The sequence below is a fragment of the Lepidochelys olivacea genome (genome assembly GCF_965140295.1).
Source record: "Lepidochelys olivacea isolate rLepOli2 genome assembly, chromosome: 4".
Lineage (NCBI taxonomy): Eukaryota > Metazoa > Chordata > Testudines > Cheloniidae > Lepidochelys > Lepidochelys olivacea.
In genome coordinates this window covers 117789472-117804419 of record NC_140414.1, presented here as the reverse complement: position 1 = coordinate 117804419, position 14948 = coordinate 117789472, and the positions used below count along the sequence as shown (strand labels likewise).

The window sequence follows — 14948 nt, the reverse complement described above, 5'->3', positions numbered from 1 at the left end:
TGAATTAGTGGACACCCAAACACTAGACCATATTGGAAAAGTAAAATCTGCAAAATGCTTAGGATGCTGTAGACTTCATGCATTAGGTTATGATGTTTACCTGAGTGTCTTACATATATTAATGGTGTTAGCCTTTGTCATTGTGAGGTTTAATGCTGCTGGATTTGGAGGAAGCATTAAGTCCAGAGAAAAGGTCATAGCTGAATAAAAATAGCAAACAGCATCTTCTTACCCCATCTGGGAACCACAGCCTGGGTCATCAGTTTGGTGCCACAGGTAGCACCCTGGCCCTTTCCTGTCAGACCAGTATTCTTCAACAGTCCAGTCCAGTTTAACGGTCAAGAAGCTGAAGGGCATTATGATAAATGAAGTGGGGAGTGAGGGGGGCAGGAGAGTAGCTCCCTTTGATGGACACCCAGCCAGCCAGTTCGCTGTAAAATCCCTCTTGGTAGCTGTTCTCTACTTGCTTTACCTGTAAAGGGTTAAAAAAAGTCCCCCAGGTAAAGTAAAAAGAAAGGGGGCTGTGCACTAGCTTCCCACCAATGTTTTCAGCCACCCCAGGACGGACAGAACGTGCGTACCACTCCATTGACACAGGCGATGCTTGCCCAATTGGAGCCCAACCCTACTGGATGGCTCCGCAAGCCAAAACCGCAATAGAAAGGGAGATCAAGGACATGTTACAGATGGGTGTAATCCGCTCCTCTGAGAGTGCATGGGCATCTCCAGTGGTTTTGGTTCCCAAACCAGATGGGGAAATTCACTTTTGTGTGGACTACTGTAAACTAAATGCTGGAACTCGCCCAGAAAACTATCCAATGCCATGCCAGATGAGCTATTGGAGAAACTGGGACATACCCAGTTCATCTCCACCTTAAACTTAACTAAGGGGTACTGGCAAGTGCACTAGATGACCCAGCCAAGGAAAGGTCAGCCTTCATCACCCATGCAGGGCTGTAAGAATTTAATGTGCTCCCTTTCGGACTGCAAAATGGACCCACCATCTTCCAAAGATTGGAACATGACCTTCTGGCTGGATTTGGGGAATTTGCCATCGCCTACCTCAACGATGTGGCTCTATTCTCAGATTCATGGGCAGAACACCTGGAATACCTCCAAGTTGTCTTCCAGTGCATAAGAGAGGCAGAATTAACCGTTAAGGCCTTGAACGTCAGGTGGGTCAAGGTACTATCAACCCCCTAAGGCTAAGATAAATGCTAACCAAAATTGGCCTGTCCCTAAGTCAAAGAAGCAGGTCCAATCCTTCTTGGGCTTGGCCGGGTATTACTGACCGTTTGTACCAAACTACAGCCAAATTGCCACCCCCAATGACAGACCTGACCAGGAAAAAACAACCAAATGCTGTTCAGTGGACTGAGAAGCGTCAGAAAGCCTTTAACCAGCTTAAGGCGGCCCTTACGTCTGACCCTGTACTGATGGCTCCGGACTTCAACTAACCATTCGTCGTAACCACAGATGCATCTGAGCGTGGTGTGGGAGCAGTTTTAATGCCGGAAGGACCAGATCAACAATTCCATCCTGTTGTGTTTCTGAACAAAAAATTTTCTGAGAGGGAAAGCCACTGGTCAGTCTCAGAAAAAGAATGTTGTGCCATTATGTATGCTCTGGAGAAGCTACGTCCATATATTTGTTCCACCTGCAGACTGACCATGCTGCACTGAAGTGACTTCACACAGTCAAAGTGACTAACAAAAAACTTCAGTAGAGTTTAGCTCTTCAAGACTTTAATTTTAAATTACAACACATTTCAGGAGCCTCTAACAAAGTGGCTGATGCACTCTCCTGGGAAGGTTTCCCAGAATCAGCGGGGTAAAAATGCACCCGCATTCTAAGTCATTGTTGTCCTTGAAATGGAAAAAGTACTGCTTGGTTATTCATATAATTATTAGTAAAATTAGAGGTGCACGTATTTTATTAACTCTGCTTCCTAAACCTCTGGGAAGAAATTCCAGACGGTGTGGACCTGACCTGAACCAGGCTGGCCAGCACCATCTGTGATTTGGGGTGTGTGAGATAAACGAAGTGGAGGGAGTAGCTCCCTTTGATATACACACAGCCAGCTAGCTGTAAAAATCCTCTTGGTAGCTGTTCTCTACTTGCTGTACCTATTAAAAGAGTTAAAAAGTCCCCGAGGTAAAGAAAAAAAAAAAGTGGGCACCTGACCCAAAGAGCCAATGGGAAGGCTAGAACTTTTTTAAATTGGGAAAGAAAACTTTCCCTTGGTCTGTTGCTCTCTCTGGACTGAAGAGACGGGCAGCAGGAATGCTGCATAAAGTTTTAACCAGATATGAAAACCATCAGATCGTATTTAGAACTTTCAACAACCCAAATATGTAAGTAAATTAGGAATGTTTAGAAAGACGCGATTGGGTTTATTTCTAAGGCTTGTGAAATCCTCTGTGCTAACCCCAGATGCTTTTGTTTGCTTGTAACCTTTAAGCTAACCCACAGGAAAGCTATTTTGGGTGCTTAATTTTTGAAATTGCTCTTCTAAAAATCTAGCAAAAGCCTAAGTTCCAGATGTATTTTCTTCCTTTTTGTTTCTAATAAAATTTACCTTTTTTAAGAACAGGATTGGATTTTTGGTGTCCTAAGAGGTTTGTACATGTTGTTTGATTAGCTGGTAGCAACAGCTAATTTCCTTTGTTTTTTTTCTCAGATCTTCCCCGTGGGGAGGAGGGGGCAGGCTTGAGGGTACCCCACAGGCAGGAATTCCCAAATGCTCCTTCCTGGGTCCAAAGGGTTTTTTTGCATGAGTGGTGGCAGCGTTTACCAAGCCAAGGTCAGAGAAAAGCTGAAACCTTGGGAGTTTGATACAAGCCTTGAGTGGCAAGTATTAATTTTTAAAATCCTTACGTGCCCCCACCTTCTGTACTCAAAGTGACAGAGCGGAGATTCAGCCTTGACAGGCATATTCATCCAGTATTGTGACTCCCCAGACTCTGCTCCTGCATCTCTTCCTTTGACAAAGCAACTGGGGGAGGGCCTTATGATTCTCCTCTGTGACAAACATGGTAATTCCCAGCTCTCCTATGGCTACATTTATATGAGAAAATTGCACCTGAAGCAACAGTACAATCTATCCTTATTAACCACCCTGCTTCAGGTGTACACAGTGTGCCCATCCTCATATAACAGTTATTGCAAGTGTTGCAGGGCCTATAGATTGTTGCATCTATCCCACAATTCCTGGCACAGTTCCCTGGAGCAAGTATATAAATATTATAGGCAGAACTGGTAGCAATACCAAAAGTAAAAATCGCCTAACACTTTCCATTAGTTGCTTACATTTAACTTTGCTAAACATCAACCATTTGGGCTGAATTTTCCATGCTGGATGGCTAAATGTTCTTAGAATATTTCATCAAAAAGTATAAGGTGTTTCTCAGAGCAAGGCTGGAAAGAATTGTGTTGTTTTGCCCATCTTGAAAAATTCTTACAAACATTTCACTAAGACACTAGCATCTCCATGCTTTAGAGCAGGGATGTGAAACTGGAGGGTATGGTGTAAGGTGGTGCTGCCCTGGTATCAGGAATATGCCTTTTGCTGCTCTCATGAAAAAAAACTGCCCAAATCTGGCCAAATTATAAATCTAAAAAAAAAAAAAAAAAAAAAACCAAAAACCCCTGCAGTTCACACATACTCACTTGAGACTGTTTGGTAGAAACAGTCAATGAAGATTTTGTCTGTACTGGGCTTGCACCAGGGCTGCAGGTAGCGAGCAGGATTTTCCCTGCAATTGCTCTGCTCAGCCATCAGGGGCCACCATGGTGTTTGGCACAGGAAATGAGAGGAGAGAGTCTATCTCCTGTGCTATCAATGCTTCTGGTTGCTGGTGCCCAGGAGAAATGAACAATGCATTTTGAATGAAACACAGAGGGCGAGAGCAGAGCATAGGTAGTGAGGGGAGTTGCATCCATGTGGAAAAAATAGTATCATGATGATTCTATAATTAAAGACTGTATCTTAATGCATATGCACAAGGGGACCCTAATCTCAGAGTTGCAAATGCCATGGCAGAATAACCAACCTTTCCCTCAGGACTGCTGCTGGACCAAATTCAGGCCTGGAGACCCAAGGGAACTATTCTGACTAGTGCCACCTCTTTGGGCAGTGGTGCTATATTCACCCTCTTCATATCTCCATCCTTCCCATCTCTCAACAAAATACTGAGTTTTTACTGAGAGCTTCAGCCTAAAACAGCACCTCTTACTATACTGTACTAGAAGGAAAGCAGTACCTTGAGTCAGACAGCGGCAAAAAGGATATCCCAGATCTCTTCCTACACTGTTTCTATAAAGGTAACCTAACAAGTCTATAAAAACAAACTGCGAGACTGAGATACAATTTAATAAGTAAGTTATATCAGCATCCCCCAATAATAAAAATACCAACAGAGAAAGGTTGTAAGGACAGATGCAGGTAAAAATGGAAGAGATATGGTAAATTAGGCAGGAAAAAATGAAAAAAGCCAGACGAAAGGCTGGGATTGATACAACAGTTAATTGTATATCTATATCATGATGGTCTCCAGTCATAAAACTTAAGTTGTCTCTGATATTTCCTTAATGTTCCACACCAGCTCGAACATAATGAGCCAAATATCCAAAAAGAACTTATTACCAATCCTAACATCTTGTCTACCTCCTGCCTCCTTCAATCTATTCAAAATCCCATCGCCCGTCGTCACTATGCCATCATTCCACCCAATTCCCTTTATTAGCGTCTTTAAAAAACAAACCACACAACACTCCACGCCCCCCCACAAAACACAAATTCAAGCTCCTTGTCCTTACTTTCAATGTTCTGCAATATCTCATCCCTACATATACAGAATCTCCATTTAAAACTTCCTCATACACGTCTACTAAATTGCTATCCTTACTTTTCCCTTCATCTTTTCCTGTTCGGACTTTGTGCCTCCTTTCATACTGCCCTCTGTGCTTGGAACACCATCTACTTATCCACCAGTATCTTCTCTCCCTCCCTTTCATGCTTCTAAATCTCATTTCTTCAATAAAGTTATCATACACTGGTTTCCTCGCTTTCTTAGCGACCAAACAGGTGTAATATATACTTCTCTCTTGTTAATGGTGCAAAAAGTAAATGAGGGAAGCAAGCAGTAGATCACACTTCAGCAGGTTTATGCTGCCCATTGGTGAGGTGGTTTAAGAGTTTTACTGTTCCAAAGGTTGCTGAATCACTACCAGTCACTGAGTGCATGGATCCAGGAGTGGGGATATTTAGCTTTTAGGGAAACATGGCACACAAACAAAAATGTTTTTTGAAAGAATTTTTTCAAAGTTTTCCCATGAGATTTCTGCAGCTGTTTAGAGAACCATTTGTTAATGCTGAAAAAAATAAAGAAAAATCAATCATGCAATAACTGATTTTTTTGTACATGGATTTTAATAATCTACAATATAATTTATTTTAATGTATTGAATGCTACTTTGGATAGACAAACATTTTAAAATAGTGATTATTTTAAATTGTTCAGATTTGGACAATAAGACAATTCTACATGAAAACAATTTCAAAACAGCAGGATATTAAAGAAACAGATACAAAAGATTTACCTTGCTGAGTTTTCTGTTCTTGAGTTCTATTCACAGTGAGGTCTAGAGGGCTATCCTGTTCTTCCTGAAGGGAGTTTTCCGTTTGGTTCATTTGGATATTTTTACATATCAGACTTGGTTCAAATGATGAACCATTTCTATTCTCTTGAATTTTGCTACTTTTTGAAATGTATTCAATTGCAAACTGACGGATCATCTTTTTCATTAATTCCTGAGCAACTAGGGGAATGTTAGGATCACAGTTCTGAGGAAGATCTGGGGGGGGAAAAGAACACATGGAACATATGCATTAATATAAAAAAACAATTTTCTTTGATTATCTTTCTTTTAATAAATACTTAAGAAATTTAATCATTTTGGCCCAGATTTTGAATCCCTTTCTACCTTACTCCATCTGTAATTCTATGGAAATCAGTGAGATTACCTGGGAAGTAAGGTACTACTTAATGTAAGCAAGGGTGCCAGAATCCAGCCCTTTGATTTTTAAAATATACTGAGCTGAAATCTGTCTTGTAGACTTCTGGGTCTGTGGTTTCAGGTGTGAAAGGTGTTTAAACAAAAATAGTGCAAGTGAATTAAATAAAGCTATAAGTTACAGTGTAGTCCAAAAATGTTACTTTAAGAATGAACTTTTACTATAGCAAACAAAATATTTATTTTAAAAATGCAGTTTTACACACAATTAATCCTTAGTATTGATTGTTTTTCTGAGAATGTCAGAATATTCCAAAGATTAAGTTTGACAAAGAGCTGTTCCACTTACACATTAAGTTAATTTTCATTGTCCACATTGTCAATTCAGGATTGCGGAGACAAGCTGGTAAGAAGTCATTAGAAATGTCCCATACAAATTGTAGTTCTGTAATAAACTAACGTTGGATTTCTCAAATTTTTTCCATGTTCTAATAGAGAAACTATTGTCTTAGGGAACAATTTCCTTTCCCACTTTCAATTATGTGGCCATATCTCCTTTAATTTGTGTTCACATAACATCCCTATGGCAAAAACAGCAATTGCTTAATTTTTCCAACACAGAAAAGTAGTATTAGAAGTGTAACATATTTTAGCCATCTTTTAATACAGTTTACCAGCTGGAAAAAGGAAAAAAAGAGACAGCATCATGTGACTAGCCAGGTCTCATCAGATCACTCCGCAACTGTGCCATAGACCATAGTTTGAGAAACACCAAAATAACGTAAAATCCCACCTTCTGCTGTAATATAAAAGGTCTGCCAAATCAACAAAGCAAAAAAAAAAAAAAAATTAGCACTGAATAAGAATAGTTAGAAAGATTATCAAAATAGATCATTACTTCCTTATAGTTTCTACTCTTGCTGACATAAGATGAGTTTTCAATGCAATACACGGGATTTACTCTCAGATACAAAAATCATCCAATGGAGTTGAATGGCTAAATCTCCATATCCCATTCAACAATGAACCCTTACATGTCTGAATCGCATTTATTTTGACAAAAAAGATGGTTTCTATAGTTAATCTTAGTTTCATTATATGTTTTAATTGTGCTTTAAATATTTCAGCAATATTGCTGTACAGCAGCCCAAATGTCATGGCAAAGAGTGTGGGGAACCTTATAAAGCAGGATTACTTATCTTGTAATTCTGCTTCTCTGAAGATACAATTTTGGCAGAATTCTCACTTGCGCTTTTTAGCACAAGACAGGCACCACTCCCCAAGCTCTAAGACTTTTGGTCTCTAAGGGCAGCAGTAGTTGGCTAGGGCATCATACTCCTCTCTTCCACCCTCCTCCCCCTCTAACAACAGAAGTGGCACACAAGACCCAGGAATCTAACCACTGCCCTTTTTTGAGCTCACAGGTACTGAGTGTGCCAGAGAACTTTCATCGGCTTTGTCAAGACCATATCACTATCCTATGACACCATGAACTTTTTGATGGGGATTTCAATAGCGTCAAGCCTCTCAAAAATTTACAATAAGGGATGCAGAGAAACTGGTTTACTCTTCAACTAGGGTCCTGAGAAGCTGAAACGTCTGCCAAATGAACCTGGATGCAGTTACTGTGGTGTTTAAATTATTCTCAGACAGACGATTAAACAGGTTTAATTAGTGGGGACTGAGGAATTTAAAGGGCTCAAACCCATGTGGGCCTACTACATCACTGAACTTTTACCTCTTACAAATTTTAAGTCCTCTAACAAATGGTTTCAAAGAGACCAGTATGACACAGTACTCCTACTCGGAGACAGCATGCTGATGAAGCTCTACTAAAAACCATCAGTGAGGGCTGTCAAGTTGGGATGGAGTATGGCATCCTGGTTCAGAGTAATCACCCATGGCGACCAGAAATGTTGGTGGGGCTGCGCCCACTATTCCCACACCTTCAGAGCTTCTGAATATCAAGGCATGATCCACTATCATCCTACCTGTGCATACAGAATGTGGGGATCAGAGTGCATTTGAATCAGCACTACTTTTAGAGATAGCAGATCTCTGAAAGTGCCTAATGTGTTTAGGACCACGCTCCTCTCCACAAGAATGATGTGCAACTGCTGTTCCGTGAGAGCCCAACTTCCTAAATATGGAATCCCTGAACGTGGGCTCAGCAGCACAGGTTGGCTGTATCCATTTTTCACTACAATTTGGAAGAGAAGTATTTGCAAGTCAATTCCTAACTGGCAATAGCTTGCTGGACTGCCACTAGGATCATGTCACTCAAGTGTGATGCACAAGTCCCTGTGATGCATATTTCAATGGGATCTTGGGATCAAATGAACTTGCTTCATATGGGGACTGTCCAGGGTACTACTAACACAGTTGCAGCAAGGAGATCGAACATTGACAGCATGGTCTGAGCTGTTCCACTGCTTATGCTTTCTCTAATTGGGGCTGTCTGGGATTCTGCCCTGAGCCAAAAAAAGGCATTCAGCTGAGCCATGTCTAGCACGGCTCCTACTTTCTCTTATTGTTTGCTGAGGAACTGAAGCCACTAGGGAGCATCATAAACTACTCAAACTACCCAGTAGTGAGGTGGAATTATTTCAATTGTGTCTTTGACCAGCCATCTGTCCAAGAAGGGGAACATGTGTGCTCCCAATTGAAAGGAGAATTAGGCAACCAGTGGCCATTGGGGATAACAAGCTCGCAAATTGCCTCTTCAGTGGGGCTTCTCTCTCTTTCCCCTCCTTCCCTTGTGAGAAGCTCAATGGACCCAACCACAAAATACAGAAAAAACAGAGTTGCCATCAACTCTTATCTTCTCTATAGGAGTACCCACCCATTCCTCTCAGAGGTTCTATTAAGTACCTATTTGGCAGCTAGCAGAGAAGCAGACATACAGTCATCCATTCCTTTATGAAGGGTTCATGCTCCAGGAAACATTCAGAGCACACCCTGAGTGTTGTGTGGGAGCAGTGCACACACTGCTCCTTTCAAGGACATGAACCATGGGAAGTCGCCCAGAGGACATGAACCATGGGAAGCCTCCCCGGACTGGGCTAAAGGCCCAAGAGCAAGGAATGTAGTAGATAGAAGCCGGTAAATAAGAATATTAATCAAAGTCATATTATTCCTTTTGCTGTTTCCTTTTTGCTGTTTCCTTTTTGCTGGTGGAGTATGTAATGCACAAGGATAGAGAGAGAATAAAAGAGAGGGTGGAAAAGCCGACACGAGAGACCAGCCTGCTTGCTTGCTAAAAGCTTTGTTTGTCTTGCATTTGAACCACAACACCTTTAACTTAGGCTGTTACTATCTTATTATCCACATCAATGACTGTCTGAAAATGATCCAATTCTAGTATTTGCCCTTGTGAAAGGACTCCACCAACACAGACACATTTTTCCAAAGCATGACCTGCACATTGGCTTTGAAGGCCCAATAGATCACAATACAAAAAGGCTATACCTGCCGATTTATAATTTCTTTGTCCATATTAATTCCATTTAGCAAAGCTTTTGACACGGTCTCCCACAGTATTCTTGTCAGCAAGTTAAGGAAGTATGGGCTGGATGAATGCACTATAAGGTGGGTAGAAAGCTGGCTAGATTGTCGGGCTCAACGGGTAGTGATCAATGGCTCCATGTCTAGTTGGCAGCCGGTATCAAGTGTAGTGCCCCAAGGGTCGGTCCTGGGGCCGGTTTTGTTCAATATCTTCATAAATGATCTGGAGGATAGTGTGGATTGCACTCTCGGCAAATTTGCGGATGATACTAAACTGGGAGGAGTGGTAGATACGCTGGAGGGGAGGGATAGGATACAGAAGGACCTAGACAAATTGGAGGATTGGGCCAAAAGAAATCTGATGAGGTTCAATAAGGATAAGTGCAGGGTCCTGCACTTAGGATGGAAGAATCCAATGCATCGCTACAGACTAGGGACCGAATGGCTAGGCAGCAGTTCTGCGGAAAAGGACCTAGGAGTGACAGTGGACGAGAAGCTGGATATGAGTCAGCAGTGTGCCCTTGTTGCCAAGAAGGCCAATGGCATTTTGGGATGTATAAGTAGGGGCATAGCGAGCAGATCGAGGGACGTGATTGTTCCCCTCTATTCGACATTGGTGAGGCCTCATCTGGAGTACTGTGTCCAGTTTTGGGCCCCACACTACAAGAAGGATGTGGATAAATTGGAGAGAGTCCAGCGAAGGGCAACAAAAATGATTAGGGGTCTAGAACACATGACTTACGAGGAGAGGCTGAGGGAGCTGGGATTGTTTAGCCTGCAGAAGAGAAGAATGAGGGGGGATCTGATAGCTGCTTTCAACTACCTGAAAGGGGGTTCCAAAGAGGATGGCTCTAGACTGTTCTCAATGGTAGCAGATGACAGAACGAGGAGTAATGGTCTCAAGTTGCAGTGGGGTAGGTTTAGATTGGATATTAGGAAAAACTTTTTCACTAAGAGGGTGGTGAAACACTGGAATGCGTTACCTAGGGAGGTGGTAGAATCTCCTTCCTTAGAGGTTTTTAAGGTCAGGCTTGACAAAGCCCTGGCTGGGATGATTTAACTGGGAATTGGTCCTGCTTCGAGCAGGGGGTTGGACTAGATGACCTTCAGGGGTCCCTTCCAACCCTGATATTCTATGATTCTATGATCTCTGACCTAAGGTTTCTGGGGCCTGGTGCCATGTGTTTGACTCGTTTTTGCTTGAACCATAGTTGTGTTGGTCACCAGGTTCTTGTGGGAAGGGAGGAACACATGACTGATGCCATTCATTGGAAAGATAGACTTTTCCACAACTGTCTCCAAGAATGGAGCAGTGGTATAAGTTGCCTGTCACATTTCTGTCACCAGCAGCTGCAAGACAGATAGCAAGAAAAATGCAGCCCTACTGGACTTGGGTTTCTGACCCACATATCACAGCCCTTGAAAATTCCTGGACTTGCCCTATCTCAACATTTAGCGTGCTGCTTCTCCATGCTGGCATGTATTTGCTATCAGATGAGTTCTCCAGTTCTTCAGAATCCAGGTAACAATGACAGCACCCTGCCCCACCCAAATGTCTGAAGAACTAATGAGCTAATATGATGGTTTGGTCTTAAGTGTCAACACTACATTGGGATGCATCAACACACTGCGCAAAGAACACCGACACCAGAGGTGCCAAAACAGTACAAAAATAAGTTCAGGTTGCGCCAAGAAATCTGACAGCTCATGGTACAGCATTAGAGGGAACCACTGAAAGCAGTACTCCAACATCTGAAGGAGCCAAGTACTGCCATTCATGATTCCTAGCTCCATCTCAACCTCAAGCCCTGGAAACAAAAGGGAATCATGGATATCTGAATATAAAGCTGCCTGGAGTTGGGGGCTTCATCAGTGAAGCACAAGAGGTCAGCTGGCTATCTCTAGCCTCCTGCCAATGCTTCTTGTTCAGAGGCAATACCTTATCCGATGAGCAGGAGCTCAGTACCACTAATTTTCAGGCGCAAAGACTCCAAGGGTATGAGGGACTCTGCATGAAGTGCAGGGCACTTCAGTGGTGCTGTCATAAATTTTTAACGTTAGCAGCTGAAGACAACTAAGACTTATGGTTTGAGAATTTCTCTTTGGATACACTCTCAGTCAGTCTTAAGACACCTTCTAGAATCTCCAGGACTTCTCTGAGGAGACCCTGAAGGCAATCCACATGATGCCTGAATGGTTGGAGAGAGATGTAATACTCCCTACCACATTACAATCTAACACCCTGGCACAGGGCACAGCAAGCACACTTCTCTATTACTGATATTTTTCTGCCTCATGGACACTGACTCCATTAAGTAATCTTCCTAGCTCCTTAAGGGTAAAGGCAGTGGATGATATTTTGAAAAACAGAAAAACCACTCAGTGCAAATAGCTTTGTAATTTAGCGAACTCTGAAATGCAGACCAGAGCCAAAAAGACTTAAGGAAGCTTTGGGGGGGGGAGGGGGGGAACCAAAAACAAAAAACAAGGTGAAAAAGGTGAAGCAGCAGCAAGGCAACAAGTGTCAAAGTGATGAAACAACAGACGTCAAGGCAAAAACGCTAATGCAAGGACAAAGTGGTGAAATTAAAGCACCGAAGCATCTAATAGAAATAAATACCTACCTATGGAACTGAAGTTCCCAAACTAGAGCAAGAAAAGAACTACTGAAAAATGTAACAGTCAAAAAGTTAACAAACACAAAAAGATATCTGAAGTATGATCAACACTAAGCAGGCTACCAGCTGGAGCAGGGACGAGAGAGCGAAGTTCTTTTGCTGACACAGTCAAGAAAGAGCTGACTAGAAAAGAACTACAGATTCCTGGGTAATATGCAACCACCAGTGGAGACGGGAAGGTGAGGTGGCTTGCACCCCAACACACTCTCTGTGCCTTTAGGAACCACAAAAACTACAGAACTTGGAGAGTTCACCCTATGTTATGCTAGGGAGCACAAAAACCAGGAATGAAAAATCTGCCCATCTGGCATCTTTAGTGAAATACAATTACTATCAAAGTTGCTGAAATAACATAATAGTGGAGAGTAAGCTATGTAGCAATAATCTCTCTGTATCCACAAAATTACTGTTTTTTCCAATTTCAGAATCTTTACTGTTGATCATGTGTAAATCACACACTGACTGTTAGACCCCAGGTTGAATTTGCAAAGCTGGTAATTGCAGAAGTCATCTTTTCACTCAGTCTGAACACTGGAGATTCAAATTTCCCATCAAAACATTCTCTCAAATATTAGGCTTTAAAAAGAAAATCCCCTCTGAACATTTTCCAATTTTATATGACCTATGGAAAAAAATCCATTAAAATCAACCCAGATCTTCAACTGCCAGTTACTGTAAATTTACAGATTTAAACTTATTTACCATAAAAAGCTAATATATGGAGAATGTGTGTGTGTGTGTGTGTGTGTGTGTGTGGAAGAGGCAGAACATGACTCAAGATTGCACATGACTTAAATATAAATAGTACTTTGAATTTCATATTTTATTATCTTTATACCTAAACATGGGACTACTTTATATTTGTTTTTCTACAATTCTTTAAAGAACTCTTGGGTCAATGCTAAACAAGCACATACAACTTATGTGTATGGGTGTATATATTTAACTGAAAGACCCACACAGAATCTAAAAATAAACCCTGAGGTGCTAATCACTTTGCTTACCAGTAGATGCTACTTTGGTTTCACATCATCAGGTCCAGATTTTTCTTATAAATAACATAACTTATCTAAGAGCTCTGCAGCTAAAAGGTTAAGTGAGAATCAGGCCACAAAGTTCTTGATAATAACTTTGAAAGACTGGGTTCAAGATCAGAGCTGTGTGAAATTCTGTATTTACACTCCTGAAAACATCACCCCTCTCAAATCCTGGTGAAAAATCTTCAAGAAACATGAATTTCTTTAGTCTAGACCAGATTTTAAAAATATCAGCAACTTCCTTGGGGACGATGTGCATCTCATACTCCCTATGTGTTCCTCCTCTGTTCATTTATGTACCCAACTCAACCCTGACTTAGTGAGATACCACAACTGAATCTGTTGGTAATCTGGCCACATCAGTGTTACTGAAATAATATATAGAGAGAGTGTGCACTATACTACTATTCTTTCTGAGACAGATCATATTTCTTTAACTTCTCAGATGGTGGAGGAATCATATAGACTAGAAAAACTTGTTTGGGGGAAAAGAATGAGAAACCTAGCTTTTCTTTTCAAATATGATATGGCAGGGAACTGATTAGAAGATATAATGAAGAAGATATAATGCCCAACAGCTCTTCAAGACAGGTTGAAGTGTTGTGGGTCTTGAGAGTGCTACCAGTCAATGAGAAAAATTCAAATGAAAACAATATGTGACCTTGGATTTATACAGGATTTTCAATCACATACTGTATACTTCTGTCAAGTAAAAATTTACTTATGCAAAAGTACTGAAATGTAATTTTTAAAAGTATGTTGATGAATACTGAAAAATATTTTTAAAAGATAAATTCAATAAAGGACTTGCTAGGTTGAAGTAATTAAATTACAATACATATGCCCCAGTTGCATTATATGACAAAGTCAAAAAATTATGTGTAACTGTGCTTATAAAACTGTATTTTTTTACAAATGAAAAAAATATTAAAAAGTTTAATATTCTACTTAGCAGAAGTGTTTCACTGTATGTACATAATAGTAACTAAATTTAGTGAATGTGAAAACAGTAAATATAATAAATACACTCTTGCAAAAAAAATAAACTGCATCTCTCTATATATAGTGCGGTTATGGAATTTTTTTTTTAATCCTCAGTAGGTAGCACCAAATACGCTTTGGGTGAACACCCTAGTAATACAGTGCAAAGATGTGTTTTATTATTTCTTAGGAAGTCATGACTATAGCTAAGAGCTATTTAAATAAAAAGAAGAGGAGTACTTGTGGCATTTAGACATGAAGTCAGGCCACCTATTTTTCCCAAATCACTGGGCAGCTGAGGATTTCCCCAGTATGTGTGTGTGCACCATTCCTCAGGCAGTGGAACAGTCCTTAAGAATTTGGCCTAACAGAAAGTAGCTCTGTGGTTGCTCTAACTTTTGCCCAGGGAGATGCAGGTCCCTCGCTGGTACTGGGACCAAAGTAGGTATTGCTCCCAGCTTCAGGAGTGTCAGTGAGGAGTAGCTGGAATTTTTCTGCCCATGATTTCTCAACATTCCAGTCCAAAATACAAGGGAAGACAATGATGGAGCTACTGAGTAACTGTAATGATTATTACTCTGTATTATAGTGGTTTTCAAGCTTTTTGTATTGGTGACCCCTTTCACACAGCAAGCCTCTGAGTGTGACCCCCTTTATAAATTAAAAATCGAAGAGATAATTTAATTTAATGGCGGCTTGGGGCTGTCAGCCCCATGGAGCTGAAAGCTCATGA

The 14948-nt window shown here is 41.1% G+C and overlaps 1 protein-coding gene across 6 annotated transcripts in view; it reads right to left on the bottom strand.

The window, feature by feature from the left end:
- LCORL (ligand dependent nuclear receptor corepressor like) overlaps nt 1–14948 on the bottom strand; it is a 179228-nt gene that overhangs the window by 61426 nt on the left and 102854 nt on the right. For all 6 annotated transcript variants that reach the window (XM_084626503.1, XM_084626499.1, XM_084626497.1 and 3 more), the window contains exon 5: nt 5602–5856. In XM_084626503.1, the coding sequence (XP_084482629.1) occupies nt 5602–5856 (255 nt within the window). The remainder of the gene's footprint in view (nt 1–5601; nt 5857–14948) is intronic.